The sequence below is a fragment of the Artibeus jamaicensis genome, unplaced genomic scaffold, assembly GCF_021234435.1.
Source record: "Artibeus jamaicensis isolate MK-2021 breed Jamaican fruit bat unplaced genomic scaffold, CSHL_Jam_final contig_465, whole genome shotgun sequence".
NCBI classification, from domain to species: domain Eukaryota; kingdom Metazoa; phylum Chordata; class Mammalia; order Chiroptera; family Phyllostomidae; genus Artibeus; species Artibeus jamaicensis.
Window position 1 is genome coordinate 14814050 of NW_026521843.1, and position 14548 is coordinate 14828597.

Consider the following 14548-nt stretch of genomic DNA (forward strand, 5'->3'; position numbering starts at 1 on the left):
AAGACGTTTTCTATTTCACTAGGTATTCCATAATGCAGTGCGGCGAGAGTTCCGTACCCTTTCGAAGCCCGCGATGCTCCTGGCCTTTCGCGGCGCAGAGGACGCTGCACGGCCTTATGGGAATTGCAGTGTCCAGAAGGTAAGATTGACGCGTGCGCGGTCTCTACGCAATACTTTAGCGTGCTGTTTTTCCGGAACGCTGAATCCTGAATTTCCTTCAGGATTTCGGGGCTCGTGGCGGACTGGGCTAGTCCGGATGTGAGTCTTTACCTGCAAGCCTGGCGCCGTTCGAACTGGAGACAGAGGCTGAGAGACAAAGGAATCCACGCGACGGGCCGCCTGGAGATGACTCCGGCTTCCGCCGCGGGGCATTCAACCCCACCCCCTACCCTCCCGCAGATCCAACCACTAGTGAAGTGGAGGATGGACGTGAGACACTAGCGCCATGAAAGGGGGCTTGGGAAAAGAACAGGAAAGGGATGGAGCAGGAATAGAAAAACCTGACGTGGGGACACTATACTCGAGTGAGACTCCGGCTTGGACCTTGGGTTTTGTCGCACTCCCTCGCTGGGAGGTGGGATGCGTGTGAAAAAGAATGTAATAAATTCTACCGTTTTCTGAAGCACTGAAAGCTCTGTTTCATGTGTGTCCACAAAAGAATAGATTTCAGGCTGTACAAACACGTAGAAAGGGTGGAGCAAAACCTTTCTCTTCCCAAATAACTTCACCTATTAAACTCCTTTGCTTACACAAAACGTTTTAAAAACATTGGAGGAGCTAGCTAAGATTTTTATTGGGATTTTAATTTTTATTTTATTTTATGGAGAATAAGGGTCTCCCATCCCTCTCCCCGCCCCCTGCTCCCGCCCCAACTTAGTGTCCTAAAGACAAGCTAAGGCTGCTCTGTGGCTTAGGACCAACTCTTTTGTGCTCAAAGTTGGTGCTTCTGAGGCTTGGTTCCCCAATACATTAGATCTTAAATGCTTCTGTAGTGCACAGATATGTCTCCTCTCCATTTCCGTTGCCTCAGGTTAGACTTTGAACAGTTGCCAAACCTTTTTATATTAATTGTATTTATTGTAATAATCGTGAGGCTCAAATTAAAGATACAAAGGATATAAAGCAGGGGTGTCAAACTTATTTTCATCCAGGGCTACACCAGCTTTGCAGTTGCCTTCAAAGGGCCGAATGTAATTTTGGGACTGTATAAATGTAGCTGCTTAGCTAGGGGCAAGGAGTTCAGCGCTGCTGCTGGGTACAAACCAGGTACTGGGAAGGCTGAAACAAGGTGGAAGGCTGGATGTGGCCTGCAGGCCTGTGTTTGCCACCTGTGGTATAGTATCCGGCCTCCCAGAGCACATCCACACAGATGGCTTTTTGTTACAGGTCCAAGATATTTCGTGTATTTATACACATGTGCAAATACATATATCTTTCCCTGTTCAATTAAAACAGTAACTACACACACTTCGTTAAAAGAATGCTTCTTTTAACGGAGTGTACCTTAGAGATTATTCCATAAAATAATTTGTACATAAAAACCCCATTCTTTGGTATGACTGCTTAATAATTAGATGACTGCTTAGTATTTAATTATATGAATGCTTAATTAGTCCCTTTTTAATCTTTAAAAATATTAATGGGTGTTTAGGTGATTTTCAGTCTTTTGCAATTATAAACAACACTGCCACCAATCACCTTGTATCTGTTACTTCAAATGTGTGACTATGGATGGCATAAATTCCTAGAATTACTGAACCAAAATTTAGGTGCACTTGTCATTTTGGTTGATAGGCAGTCTATTAACTGATCTGTTTCTCAGCTTATAATTTCAACCAGTTGACCTTTCTAAAGCACAGTGCTGGCCCTAGCTGGTGTGGCTCACTGGATTGAGCACTGGACTGTGTGAGCCAAAGGATCACTGGTTCAATTCCCAGTCAGGGCACATGCCTGGGTTGTAGGCCAGGTCCTCAGCATGGGGCATCCAAGAGGCAACCACACACTGATGTTTCTTTCCCTCTCTTTTTCTATCCCATCCCTTCTCTGTAAAAATAAATACATAAAATCTTTACCAAAAAACCCCACAGAGCTGACCCCATTGAACCTCTGTGTAATTTTGATGCTTGGGTGGTATTCTCAATGTAAAAAAAAAAAAAAGAGGTTCGATTCCTAGTCAGGGCACATGCCTGGGTTGCGGGCCAGGTCCCCAGTGGGGGCCATATGAGAGGCAACCACACACTGATGTTTCTCTCTTTCTCCCTCCCTTCCCCTCTCTAAAAATAAATAAATAAAATATTTTTAAAAACATAAATGCCTCAAAAATAAAAAAGAGCCAAAAATAGTCAACTAGTCATTGTACAAAACTGCAAGTAACTAGTGATCAATTCCTGAAAACTGGCAAGAGATAAGAAGCATTTATCTTGCCTTCCCAGTAGGAACTGTAATTCGGAATAGCTGACGACAAAAAGAAAAAAGCTGACTAGAGGGAGTTCTTTATAGAAGATTATCGCTAGTAATGTGGGAAAAATGATAGAATTAGGAGGACCAAATCACCATTTTGCATCCCTTGATAACATAAATCAGGCAACAAGCATCAATGTATGAAACTTTGTTGGGAAACTTCAAAATGCCTGGACCCACTCCTCCTTAAAAAGGGAATAAGCAACCATTATTTGCCTCCTGACGTGAGGCAGTATGAAACAGTCAACCTGGTTTCTGGAACAAGTCAATCTCGTGACAAAGTAAGAGGGTTGGGGAAAACTGCTTCTGATTACAAGAAATTGAAGACAGTAGCCAAATATGTGTGGATTTGTTTGGGCCCTGATTCATACAAACCAACTTTAAAAAGCCATTTTGAGGCCTGGTTGGTGTGGCTTAGTGGACTGAATGGCCTGTGAACCAAAGGGTCACTGGTTCCATTCCCTGTCAGGGCACATGCCTGGGCTGCAGCCAGGTCCCCAGCTGGGGCCTTGTGAGAAGCAGCCTATCAATGTATCCTTCACACACTGATATTTCTTTTTCTCTCCCTTCTCCTACCCTCTCTAACATAAATAAAGTATTTTTTAAATTTTTGTAATTCATTTTGAGACAAGGAAATTTGATTATAGATTGGATAACAGAATTTAATAAATGTATAATATGGTAAACTATTTTTTAGAGACACTAGTTTGTGGGAGTAAAATGATGTCTGGGATTTGTTCTAAATAACTTCAGTAAGGGAAAAAGGAAAGGTGTAGCAAATCTGGACAATTATTGCTTCTGATGATGAGGATTCTTTGTATAGATCACTCTACTTTTGTGCTGCTTGAAATTTTTCTATAAAACACATACAAACACAAAACCGATGTGTTTAAAGCTAACCACAATGGTCAGACTCTATGTGGCCCCAATCCAACCCCACCTTTCCCTTTGTCACACAGTCTCCACAGAGGCCTCAGTTCTAGCCTCATCACACTACTCGACACTCAGGAGTTAGCCACTCATATTAACGTCTATTCTGTCTTTGTGTCCAAACTATTTCTTCTTTCCCATTCTTTTCCAACCAAGAAACTTCTAATTCTGCAAGGACTAGGTCAGATGTTACCTGTGAAGTCTTCTCCAGCCTAACTAGATCTCCTGGCACCATCCATGGTTGCTTCCAAGGAACTCTGTACTACTGGTAGAATTCATCCCATACTATAGATCCTGTCTTCATCTACCATGATGAATGAATGTTCCTTAATGGCAGAGAGCATAAAAGTTAAAAGGCACAGTCTCTGGATCCAGAATACCTGAGATCACATGCTGGTTTAGTTACTGTGTTATCTGGGGCAAGTAACTTCTCAGTGCCTCAGTTTCCTCATCTCTGAAATCTCACTTCACAGAGTTAGATTAAATATAAATGAATAAGGAAGGAATCAGAACCATTTCTGACACAATAAGTACCCAATATGAAGGATACCAAATATTTATTAATATGTTAATTAATATTAAAAACTTAGTTTAATGTAAATAATACTAGCTCATAATACTAAAGCTAGGACTCTTGTTCTCATATTCCTCCTCATAGCTAAGCTCAGTGCCTGGCAATTAGATGCTCGATAAAAGGTTGATGACTTTGGGTAGTTTTTGGTCTCCACACTGACCTTCACTTTGACCCTAAAGCACCAACATGGAGCTAGTCACCTGAGAAGGTCTCCATAAAGGTCTGAGGTTGGTAGCAGGTACTAAGAGAGTTTGAACTCCTAAGTGGTAGCGACGCTAAGAGAAACAAAGGCAGCAGAGTTGCTGAGTACAGGGAGTAAGTCCTTTATTGACCTTGTGTTCCCCACTTACTGGTCACTACTCTTGACTCGTAGGACAACAGGCACGGAACTGCAGGGGATCATCCCAAGCTCTGTGATCACCAGATCTACAAGCTCTGGAGGAGTGACATCATAGACCAGATTCAACAACCGTAGGGACAGGTGGTTTTGCCAGTTGGCCAGGGCCACATGTTCTCCTCGTTTACACAGCAGATCGTCAGGGTCATCTGCAATGGCAGGTGTACCCATTTATGTCCTTTAGGAAACAAATTGTAGTTCAACCTCCCCTCTCCCAAATCTCCATCCCTAGAACCTTCTCTTCTGCCCTCCTGGGCCTCCTTACCTAGCTCATTAGAGACAAAGGCATCAGTCTGCACACGCTCACAGAACTTGTATGTTTCACAGCAGACCAGTACTGGCACATTATGGGCTCGTGCCACCAGGGCCAGCTGTGCTGTCCCTACCCGTGACATAACAGATCCATTGGCCAGGAGTGCATGAGCTCCCAACAGCACCTTAGAAACCTATTTTGGGAAAGAGAGATGGGGGCAAATGTCATCTGTGATCAATGCAGAATAAGGTTCCCCACTCCTGCCCAGGACAGCAATATTAAAACAGTAACTAACAAATTTTAATGATGGCTCTTCTTGGAAAACACCTGACCAATGACTGACCCAAAGCACCTCCCAGGGCTAGAGTTTAGGAAAACAAAACTCTAGTGTTACTTTTGTCCTATTTTCTCTTGTGTTGCTAGTTTAGTATAACATCCTTTAGTAACTGAACTATTACAACATGCTGTAGGTGTTTTTTACATTGACTATAAACAAGGCTATACAATTCTAGTATTTCTAAATGACTGTAACCCTTGGAAGATGGGATTGTAACCCTTGGAAGATGTCTGTACTACTAAACCCTTTTTCTCCAACTTTGGAGTCCCTTTTCTCTGTCCCCACCTCTGGGAGCACATAGGAGGCTGCAGGAATCAGCAGGTAGGAGGCAGGGACCCCAGCACGGACCAGACAGCGGAGCATGTGCTTTCCCTCCAGCCACGGCCGGCTGTCCACCACTACGACGCGAAATTGTCGGCCCTCAGCCCAAGCCTCCTGAAGAATTCGTGATACCAGAGATGAGCTGGAATAAATGGAGAGGAGGATTCAGAGGAGGAATGGTCAGCCCATTCCTAAAAGGCAAAAAGGGTAGTTCCTTCTTCAGGTCATTTCACCCCCTCAGTTTTCTCAGTCATAGCATCTAAACCATACCATCCATATACCAGGATCACATCTCCATTGCTGATCTTCTGATAAGCAAAGCGTGAAATTGCCCGAGCTGCAAGCACAATCTTCTCTTTCACATAGTGGTCAATGGATGCTCGAAGTTCTGCTTTGGCCTAAATGGAATAAGATGCTTAGAGAACAAGAAATGGACACATTTCTTCCTAATGATCATGCCAGGTGCTTAAATATGTGTATAATAATGGGCTGGAGGAACAGGGTACCAAAGGTGGCACAAATCAGACATCCCAACCACTTTCTCAACCCTTGACCAGGGCAGAATGGCCACGCGGTCCCACAGGAGTCCTGAAGATGTTTCTCAGCTCTACCCCCAGGTGCATGCCTTTGCTTATTCCTCATTCTCATCACCTCCTCTTCCCGCTTGGAGCTGCTCACACCAGTGATCTCCTTGTTAAGGAACTTGATGGCATTGTGCATGCTTGCCGACAGGGGGCGACACTGATTCAGGAAGCTGAAAAAAACACCACCTTACCTTTGCAACTCTTCACAATTTACAAAGCTTTCACATAAAAAAAAATCTTTAGAAGAGTACAGAAAACAGATGAAAATGAGGTAGAATAGCAACAGAAAGGGTACAAGAAAAGGACTAGGTGAACAGGGAGTGGGCTTGTAGTGGTCATCCTTACCTGAAATAGGGCTTGAGTTTATTGATTAGGTCCCTTGAGAGTTCTTCATTGGGTGGTGTTGTGTAATCCTGAATCACCTGTAGTACACACAAGTTGATCAACTAAATGCCCCCTGAGAAAGGTCTCTGAAATCCGGATAGGGTGAGCTTCGCTGAGGTCAGTGAAGGTATCCCCAGAATTTTTCTCAGTGAGGAGTCACGTACTATTTCCCCAAGATAAATCTGGGTGAGAGTAGCTGGGGTAGTGCTGGGGAAGGGGGGCTGGGTCATAACAGGGAACAGGACTGGGCATACCTGCTGCAAGGCACGGAGCAGGGCGATACACCGGGCATTGGAGCCACTGACCAGGCCCTGGGAGTACTGTAGGCCGAGTCGCACCATGGCTGGGTGGATCACAGAGGACGGAATGCTGATGGGATGGTGGTGTCATACACTTTGCAAGGGAGCTGGAGCACTTACTGCCCACCTGCCCCTAATGAAAGGGAACTTCCTAGCACAAACAACCCCATTTCCACTAGACCTGCCTTGTATTCAAGCTTCTCCCTGAAAAATTCTAGTCACTTTCAACGCATAATTTCTAAAATTCCTCAGACTTAAAAGTTATGACAGAAGATCCTACCTCATGCACTGGGTCAGAGAGTTTTGTCTGCTATACTGTGGTAGGTGGGAGAAGAGACTGACTTTGGATCCATAATCTTTTCGTGTAGGAACCTTGACAAAATAAGGGAACAGAACCAATGGCCCAGAGTTTAAAACTTATGAGATGAAGCTGGAAAGAAAGTAAATCGTGAAAATACTTTGACCCAAATACCTCTCTTCCTCCAGGGCCTCATTTTTGCCCCACACACCTTTCCACCCTCTATCTCATCTCCCTGGGCTCTTTCTGGCCATATACCAAACTCACTTCTTACCTGCTGTCGCTCTGGTTTTTTAACAAGCCTTCTAAGAAGTGTGGGGTCATCAACCTGAGTGTGCTCGGGGATATGTCTCACCCCTAAAAAACAATGGTCATGTTTTCAAGACTCTGTAAGTGATACTGCCATAAAAGAAATTTGCTTTTATGGCATAAGAGACATCAAGAAAAACTGGATGGGGGAGGGGGAAAGGGGAGGGGAAGAGTAGAAGACGAAATAGGGGTAGGATGAGGTTGCAGGGAGAATTCTGAAATCAGGGAACCAAGACAAAGAATGGGAGACGAGAACTGTTTTACTGCGGGGAAGCCTGAGCTAACACAAGAATTAGAATCAAACAGAGGTCTTGAAGTGAGAGGCGGATACCTGAGGGGGTTTCTCTGCCCGTGCTGGGGCAGGACTGAGGAAGCGGTCCTCCTTGTTCGCCTTTTCTTGCCTGTTTCAGGGCCCGCTCAGCCTCCTGCTTGGCTCTTCGTTCAGCACGAAGTTCAGCTTTACTCCGACCAGCTGGGACTTTCTCCCCAGCAGTGTGCAACTGACTGCCAGGTCCTGGCAATTCTTTGGTTGGGCCTACTAAAGGTAGAAGAAAGAGATGCCCAAACCCCAAGCAGGTAATAGCTATGCTTTATAACCAACAAAGTCCCTCTCCAAAGCTATCTAAATAACTTCTTCAAACTTCACTTGCTCAAACCAACTCTGTTCTGTCTCCCTTTCTTCTCTGCCACACATTCCTCTACCAACTCCACACCCCAGTCCTTAAAAAACACCAAACAACTCCCGCACCTTGACATTGGGCTGCAGCCACAACAGACCCAGTTTCTGGTTCTGCCCCCTTTTCCTCCTTCCGTTTCTTCTTCTGCTGTTTCTTTTCCTTCCGCAGCTGCAGCTTCTCTTCCTGGGTCATCTCCCTCCCTCCTGCCTAAGACACAGAGCGAGAATACTGCTCTTCATCCCCAACATTCCCAAAGATAAATAAACACCATTGGACGCTGACAAGATTACCAGAAGACAAAGTGCCTAAACCTTCCTATGGAGGCTCTATCCCAGGAAGGGATGGAGGCTTCTATCCCAGGGTCCGACTCACACACTGTTAGGGCATCTTAGAGATAGGAGCTCTAAAATTTCCTGGCTTTACTGAGAAATAAAGTGAAACAGAGATGAAAGTTGGAGCAAAATGAAGCTGATACAGCCTCCTATATAACTCTTGACAGGCAGCATGGGACGGCACCCTCACTTACCCCAGGCCGAGGAGAAAGCTCTGCCTTCATTCCAGATCCCGAGTCTGCATCAGAAAACAGGGCACAAAGTGACCCAGAGAGGCTCTGGGAGGGTTGGAGGGGACTCGTACAGGGTGCAGCTGGCTGATGGGTCGGCATGTCTACGGCTCCCACGGGCAGGCAGGAGGCAGCCGAAGATTCGCGTGGGGACGCAGTGCCTGGCAGGATCAAAGGGTAGGCGGGGGAGGGGAAAAAGGAGGGGCACCCATCCTTCTCACGGGAACCAGCGGGTCAGAGGCCGGGCAGATCAGCGTCCGGCGTGGCGCCAGAGGACCTCGGGGCCCGGCAAAAGCCGCCCGGAGCCCCTCAGCTCCCGTATCTATTTGCACGCCCCGGCCCTTCACTCACCCTCGCGAACAGCAACAGCCACGGCAGCCATCACCCTCAGTTCTGGGCTCTGCCCCCCGTGGTCACAAGGTCTCCAGCGTCTCCCGGGCCCACACCTGCGTTGCTTCACCCCAAACTGACTACAACCTCCGAGGTGCACTGGCGCACCACGGGCCTACGGGAGGCGATGAGGGCCATCTTCAGTCGTCTTCCAGTTCCGGCCACCTCTCTTTGCCCTTTAGACTACAGTTCCCAGCGTGCATGGGCGCGGCGCCTGGGAACGGACGTCCCACTGCCCTGCCCACATCCGGTCTCAGACCACCGCCCCCCACCCCCCGCCCCCAAAATGGCGCGTGAGGCTGCGGGGACGCGCTGAACAGCGGAGGCGAGCGTGCTGAGCCGCTGCGGCCCTTACAGTCCAGTGCCTGGCCAGGCCCTGCCGCAGGGAACATGCACTTTTCCATTCCTGAAACCGAGTCCCGCAGTGGGGACAGCGGTGGCTCAGCCTACGTGGTGAGGAGCGGCTGGAGCCGTGCTGGGCATGGGCGGGGATAACGGGCCAGAGTCCTCTCTGAGCGGCCTCCGAGGCCTGGCCGCCGACTTCCGACGGCCTTGCTGGGCCTTTAAATCACGTCTCAGCTTCGTCCAGAGGTTCTGTAGGCTCTTTGTTCCGCCGTGTTGCCTCCTCCAGCTGGGTCGCAGCTGCTCTGGTGGGTGTCCTTTAGCCTTTGGGAATGGAGACTGCGACACGAGCGCCCCAATTTATCTAGGACCGGTCCTTCTGCCCTGGGACATGCCCTGGGAAAACAGACTGACAAATCCTTGGAAGGTCTGGCGCGTTACTCAAGTGGAGCTGTGGCAGGCAACTTACGACCAGGGTGCTCAAGGGGATCGCTACCCTAAAATGCTTACCTGCTTTTGTGTCCTCAGGCCTATAACATTCATGTGAATGGAGTCCTGCACTGTCGGGTGCGTTACAGCCAACTCCTGGGGCTGCACGAGCAGGTGGGATTAGTGCCCCTGCCTTGAGGCAGCTTCAAGCCCTTCCCTGGACCTGGGCATCAGTGTCTCCATTTACCCTCTCATTGCTTTCCTGTAGGCTTTAGCTCCCCTGTAATCACCTGTGACTATCTTATCGTTTGACACTTCCGGGGAACTCCCCGAGACACTTAATGTCTGCCCCATAACAGTTCCTCCCTATATTCACATCCTCCTTCCTACTTCTCTGTCTTCCGCCCCCCTCCCCCTACGAAAAAGTGACCTCCCCTCCCACCCGCCTTTCCATTGGCAAAGCACATTCCTTCCATCATCTGAGATGCAACTTGAAATTCTTTTCCCTGCTCTTGCAAACCATTAACCGGTTTTCTGTGTTCTATGCCTCATCTCAGTGCGAGTAGCTGCTCCAGTTATCTTTGTGTGTCTGTGATGCAATGTTTCTCTGTTCTTACCGGACTGTGAGCTCTGTGTTTAACTCAGTTCTGAGTCCTAATTCTACTGATAATTAGTTGTGCAGCCCTAAGCAAGTTACCTCATTTCTTTGGGTCTCAGTTTCTACAACTAAAAAATGGACTTGTTGATCTGTAAAGTCCCAGAAGTTCTGTTTAGTGAACACATTTAACTATGACTTAATTCTTTGTGCATGTAAATTTTCCTTTTAAGGCCCTTTGCTTCCTGTGAGGAATGAACAGTCTTGCTAGATAATCAAGGGGCTCCCTAGGCCTGGTCCCATACAAACCCTCCCCACACTGTGAAGGGATTGACTTGTACATGGTAAGATAGGAAAGAACTTACATCTAGGACAGAGGAACGGCTTTATTGGAAGGCTGCCTCTGCCAAGGGAATTGTTTCCCTGATGTCCAGGGATGAAGGGAAGGGAAATGAGCCCAAGATAACATTGTGAACATGGATTGCCTATTCTCGTTTGCTATGCATATGTGAAAGATTGTGTATTTCTCTCTAAATAGCTTCGGAAGGAGTATGGAGCCAATGTGCTTCCTGCATTTCCCCCAAAGAAGCTTTTCTCTTTGACACCTGCTGAGGTAGAACAGAGGAGAGAACAGTTAGAGAAGTACATGCAAGCTGGTGAGTAGTTGCAGGGAACTTTAGGCTGGCTGTGTTGAGGACTATGAGTGGAGATAAGGCAGCTGGTTCTGTAGAAGGTTCTACATTCTAGACTTGGGAAGCCTCTTGTTTGATCTGTATTTAATTAGCAAAAGTAAGTAGCAGACAAGGATGCTCTAGATACTAGCAAAGCAACTTGGGCACAAATATTTATGAGAAATACTAATATAATACTAAGTAGTCTTAGAGCAGTTTAAATCAGTGCAGAGAGCTTAATTTGTATCTGATGTGCTCTCGATTGACAGTTTTACTTCCCTAGTTCTATAGAGTAGACTCAGCAAGAAGGCAGCCAAGCATGGGGTAGGTGAAGAATTTATACAAACAGTGAGTGATATGAGGAACAGTGAGTGATATGAGGCCGGCTGGGGATGTGACAGTCCACCAACAGCTGAGGAAATGAAGTTTGGAAACTTACCAAAAAGAGAACTGGGAGGAGTCTTAAGTCACTGGAACATCATTCTCTTGTCCCCACAGTTCGACAAGACCCCTTGCTTGGGAGCAGTGAAACCTTCAATAGTTTCCTGCGTCGAGCACAACAGGTGAGGCTTTGGGTGGAACCAAGATTTAAGGGAAGGCCCTTCCTGCATGGCCATCTCACTTTAAGGAGGTGACTACAGAGGAGTCATCTCGCACCATTTCTTATGGGATGGGGTTCCTGCTGTACCAGTGAAATCACAGAAACCCAGCCAGTAATTAAGCAGCCGAGAAGGCACCAGACAGACCTAGACATAGAGCATTGGGCAGGAGTTAACACAGTGGTGCCTTGCATTCCCAGGAGACACAGCAGGTGCCCACAGAAGAGGTCTCCTTGGAAGTGCTGCTCAGCAATGGACAGAAAGTTCTGGTCAATGTGCTAACTTCAGATCAGACTGAGGATGTCCTGGAGGTGAGGTGCTTGTTCTGCACTACCCCAGCACCCTAGGGTTCCTGGTGTGGGGAGTGATTGGAACCAGCTAGTGTGATGAGCTGTACTTCCTTCTCTAACCCCAGGCTGTGGCTGCAAAACTGGATCTTCCAGATGACTTGATCGGATACTTTAGTCTCTTTCTAGTTCGAGAAAAAGAGGACGGAGCCTTTTCTTGTGAGTTTCTTTGTACTTCACTGTTTCCTTGTGTTTCCAGTAGTGAAAGTGCCTCCATCCCTCAGAACATTTTCCCTTTTTATTTTAACCCATAGTTGTACGGAAGTTGCAAGAATTCGAGCTGCCTTATGTGTCTGTTACCAGTCTTCGGAGTCAAGAGTATAAGATTGTGCTAAGAAAGAGGTCAGGGCTGGGCTTGGAGGAGAGGGAGGATGCTAGATTGAATTATGGGACCATGTGTTGAGACAGAAAAATCTGGATAAGGGGATAGCACTGGATGTTTGTACCAGGCCTCACAGGCTTCCTTCCTGATAGTTCTAGATTGTTCCTGTTTTGCCCGTTTTCCATTCTACCTCTTGCTTTACCCTAGCTTAGTCCCATTACCCCTTTCCACCCCTTGGCCTCACAGTTATTGGGACTCTGCCTATGATGACGATGTCATGGAGAACCGGGTTGGCCTGAACCTGCTTTATGCTCAGGTGAGCTTGGAACTGCCTCAGAACCCTTCCCCTGAAAATGCCTCTAGTGTCCTACTCTGCCAAGAAATCTCATGTCTTTTTTTCGTTTTTCATGGGGAAGTTCCTAGAATAGATACAGGGTATCTGGCCCAACATCTACAAAGACCAACACTTTGCCCAACACTGCAAAGAGGTCGTTCAAGTATGGGGGTGGGAGTCAGGATGGGTAGAGATAACTGGGCACTTTTCCTTGGACCTCTGACTGGAAGTAGTCTCCACTGTAGACGGTATCAGACATTGAACGAGGGTGGATCCTGGTCACCAAGGAGCAGCACCGGCAGCTCAAATCTCTGCAAGAGAAGGTCTCCAAGAAGGAGGTAGGCACTGCCTGTCTGTCTCCAAGGGGCTGCTTTCCCTGAGCTGCCGTGCTTCCCCTCCTGACCCGCCCCATGTGCTGACTGGGTTTCAGTTCCTGCGGCTGGCCCAGACACTGCGGCACTATGGCTACTTGCGCTTCGATGCCTGTGTGGCTGACTTCCCAGAGAAGGACTGTCCAGTAGTGGTGAGCGCAGGCAACAGTGAGCTCAGCCTCCAGCTCCGCCTGCCTGGCCAGCAACTCCGCGAAGGCTCCTTCCGGGTTACCCGCATGCGGTGCTGGCGGGTCACCTCCTCTGTGAGTTGTACTGGGAGGGAGAGGCCTTCAGGATGGGGGCTCAGCAAGCCTTGAGCTTCAGGAATAGGCTGGGCTGCAGCGGGTCAGGGAGCATGGCAGATTGGTGAGAATGGACTCTGCCTAATCTCCCTTCCTCTCCCAGGTGCCATTGCCTAATGGAGGCACAAGCAGCCCTGGCCGGGGCCGGGGCGAGGTGCGCCTGGAACTGGCTTTTGAATACCTCATGAGCAAGGACCGGCTCCAATGGGTCACCATCACCAGCCCCCAGGTGTGAGCCCACCCTCAGGCCTCTGGACCCCATTGCACCGCCTCTCTTAGATACCCAAGTCTAGGGCTTCCAGGACTCCATGTGAGTGGAAGCCCTTGTCTTAGGGGTGCTGGGCTCAGGATGACAACTCTAGTCAGGCTGAGCTCTTCTGTTACCCTTAGGCTATCATGATGAGCATCTGTTTGCAGTCCATGGTAGATGAACTGATGGTGAAGAAATCTGGAGGCAGTATCAGGAAGGTAAGCCACAGGTGTGGACCAGACAACGGAATGGTTGTGCTTGCTCTTGCCTTTTTTCCCAGGTGTGAGGGAGGGGAAGTGATGGATATTCCAAAGGGAGTGATCCTGTGCTCATCAGTGCCTTGTGTCTCCATTCCCAGATGCTGCGCAGGCGGGTGGGGGGCACCCTGAGACGCTCAGACAGCCAGCAAGCAGTGAAATCTCCACCGCTACTTGTAAGTGTATCAAGTACCCTGGCCCCTTGCCTCAGTGTCCCCAGTGAAGTCTCTGATACCTCTGCCTCCTCTTCCTCAGGAGTCCCCGGATGCCAGCCGGGAATCCATGGTCAAACTCTCAGTGAGTTTCCCATGAGGGTTGGTGCGGTGGGTGTTTGTAGGGGATCACAGGGAGGCTCAAGCCCTCTGACTGCACCCTGCCTTTGTTACAGAGCAAGCTGAGTGCCGTGAGCTTGCGGGGGATTGGCAGTCCCAGCACAGATGCCAGTGCCAGTGATGTCCATGGCAATTTCGCCTTCGAGGGCATTGGAGATGAGGATCTGTGATCTCCAGTGCTAGGATGTCTGCCCTCTACCCCAGAGGAAAAAAACTTTGCCCTGTGCCTGTATACCCCAAGCTGGGGGTCCTTTTCCATCCTACCCTCCCCTTTTCTCCTCTTGGCCAGGGGCCTCCTAACCTACCTTCCCTTCCCCCTTGGGCTGGCTGCATAAAGGATTATCCCCTTTTCAGAGTTGGCCCTCAATGCCAAATTAGCATTAGTATTTTGCACAAAGTCCACAGGACCATGGCTGTTTGTCTTGAGGAGGAAACACAGCTTCCCCAGCTGCTTCTGGCTCCTCAGGGCCACGGGCCAAGGGGATGGGCAGAGGTCTATGTATGGTCTGGCCCAGCTTCCCATCATTAAACTCAGCCTGATTGCTGCCTACCTCTGGCTCCCTCTCTGCCCCTGCTCCCCCCATCACTGCATGGACTGCTGTGATAAGGGTGAGGCTGAGCT

At 48.4% G+C, this 14548-nt stretch overlaps 2 protein-coding genes and 1 long non-coding RNA gene across 11 annotated transcripts; 2 read left to right on the forward strand and 1 right to left on the reverse strand.

Moving 5' to 3' along the window:
- Positions 1-48: 48 nt before the first annotated feature.
- On the forward strand, positions 49-625 carry LOC128627687 (uncharacterized). Its single transcript, XR_008391967.1, has 2 exons — positions 49-139; positions 222-625. It is a non-coding gene; the product is annotated as an uncharacterized LOC128627687 (long non-coding RNA).
- Positions 626-4271: 3646 nt separating this feature from the next.
- On the reverse strand, positions 4272-8952 carry EIF2B4 (eukaryotic translation initiation factor 2B subunit delta). Of its 6 annotated transcripts, none has more exons than XM_037146655.2 (13): positions 8737-8952; positions 8350-8393; positions 7895-8030; positions 7478-7681; positions 7112-7194; positions 6820-6911; positions 6495-6609; positions 6202-6278; positions 5924-6026; positions 5543-5670; positions 5237-5414; positions 4627-4807; positions 4272-4510 (listed from the first exon to the last, which is right to left on the reverse strand). In XM_037146655.2, the coding sequence occupies exons 1-13, from the start codon at positions 8765-8767 to the stop codon at positions 4311-4313; spliced, it is 1572 nt and encodes a 523-aa protein (XP_037002550.2). In that variant the 5' UTR covers positions 8768-8952; the 3' UTR covers positions 4272-4310. The 6 variants fall into 6 exon arrangements, with proteins under 6 accessions (XP_037002550.2, XP_037002548.2, XP_037002552.2 ...); XM_037146653.2 differs by having other exon boundaries at positions 7478-7684; XM_037146657.2 differs by lacking the exon at positions 7895-8030 and having other exon boundaries at positions 7478-7684; positions 8737-8775.
- A 73-nt stretch (positions 8953-9025) lies between these two features.
- Positions 9026-14476, forward strand: SNX17 (sorting nexin 17). 4 transcript variants are annotated; one of them, XM_037146660.2, is made up of 15 exons: positions 9026-9228; positions 9646-9720; positions 10680-10797; positions 11311-11375; positions 11612-11722; positions 11827-11917; positions 12013-12100; positions 12327-12396; positions 12660-12752; positions 12845-13048; positions 13191-13316; positions 13478-13555; positions 13696-13770; positions 13850-13891; positions 13983-14476. In XM_037146660.2, the coding sequence occupies exons 1-15, from the start codon at positions 9166-9168 to the stop codon at positions 14094-14096; spliced, it is 1413 nt and encodes a 470-aa protein (XP_037002555.2). In that variant the 5' UTR covers positions 9026-9165; the 3' UTR covers positions 14097-14476. The 4 variants fall into 4 exon arrangements, with proteins under 4 accessions (XP_037002555.2, XP_037002556.2, XP_037002557.2 ...); XM_037146661.2 differs by having other exon boundaries at positions 9646-9684; XM_037146662.2 differs by lacking the exon at positions 9646-9720.
- The last annotated feature ends 72 nt before the right edge of the window (positions 14477-14548 follow it).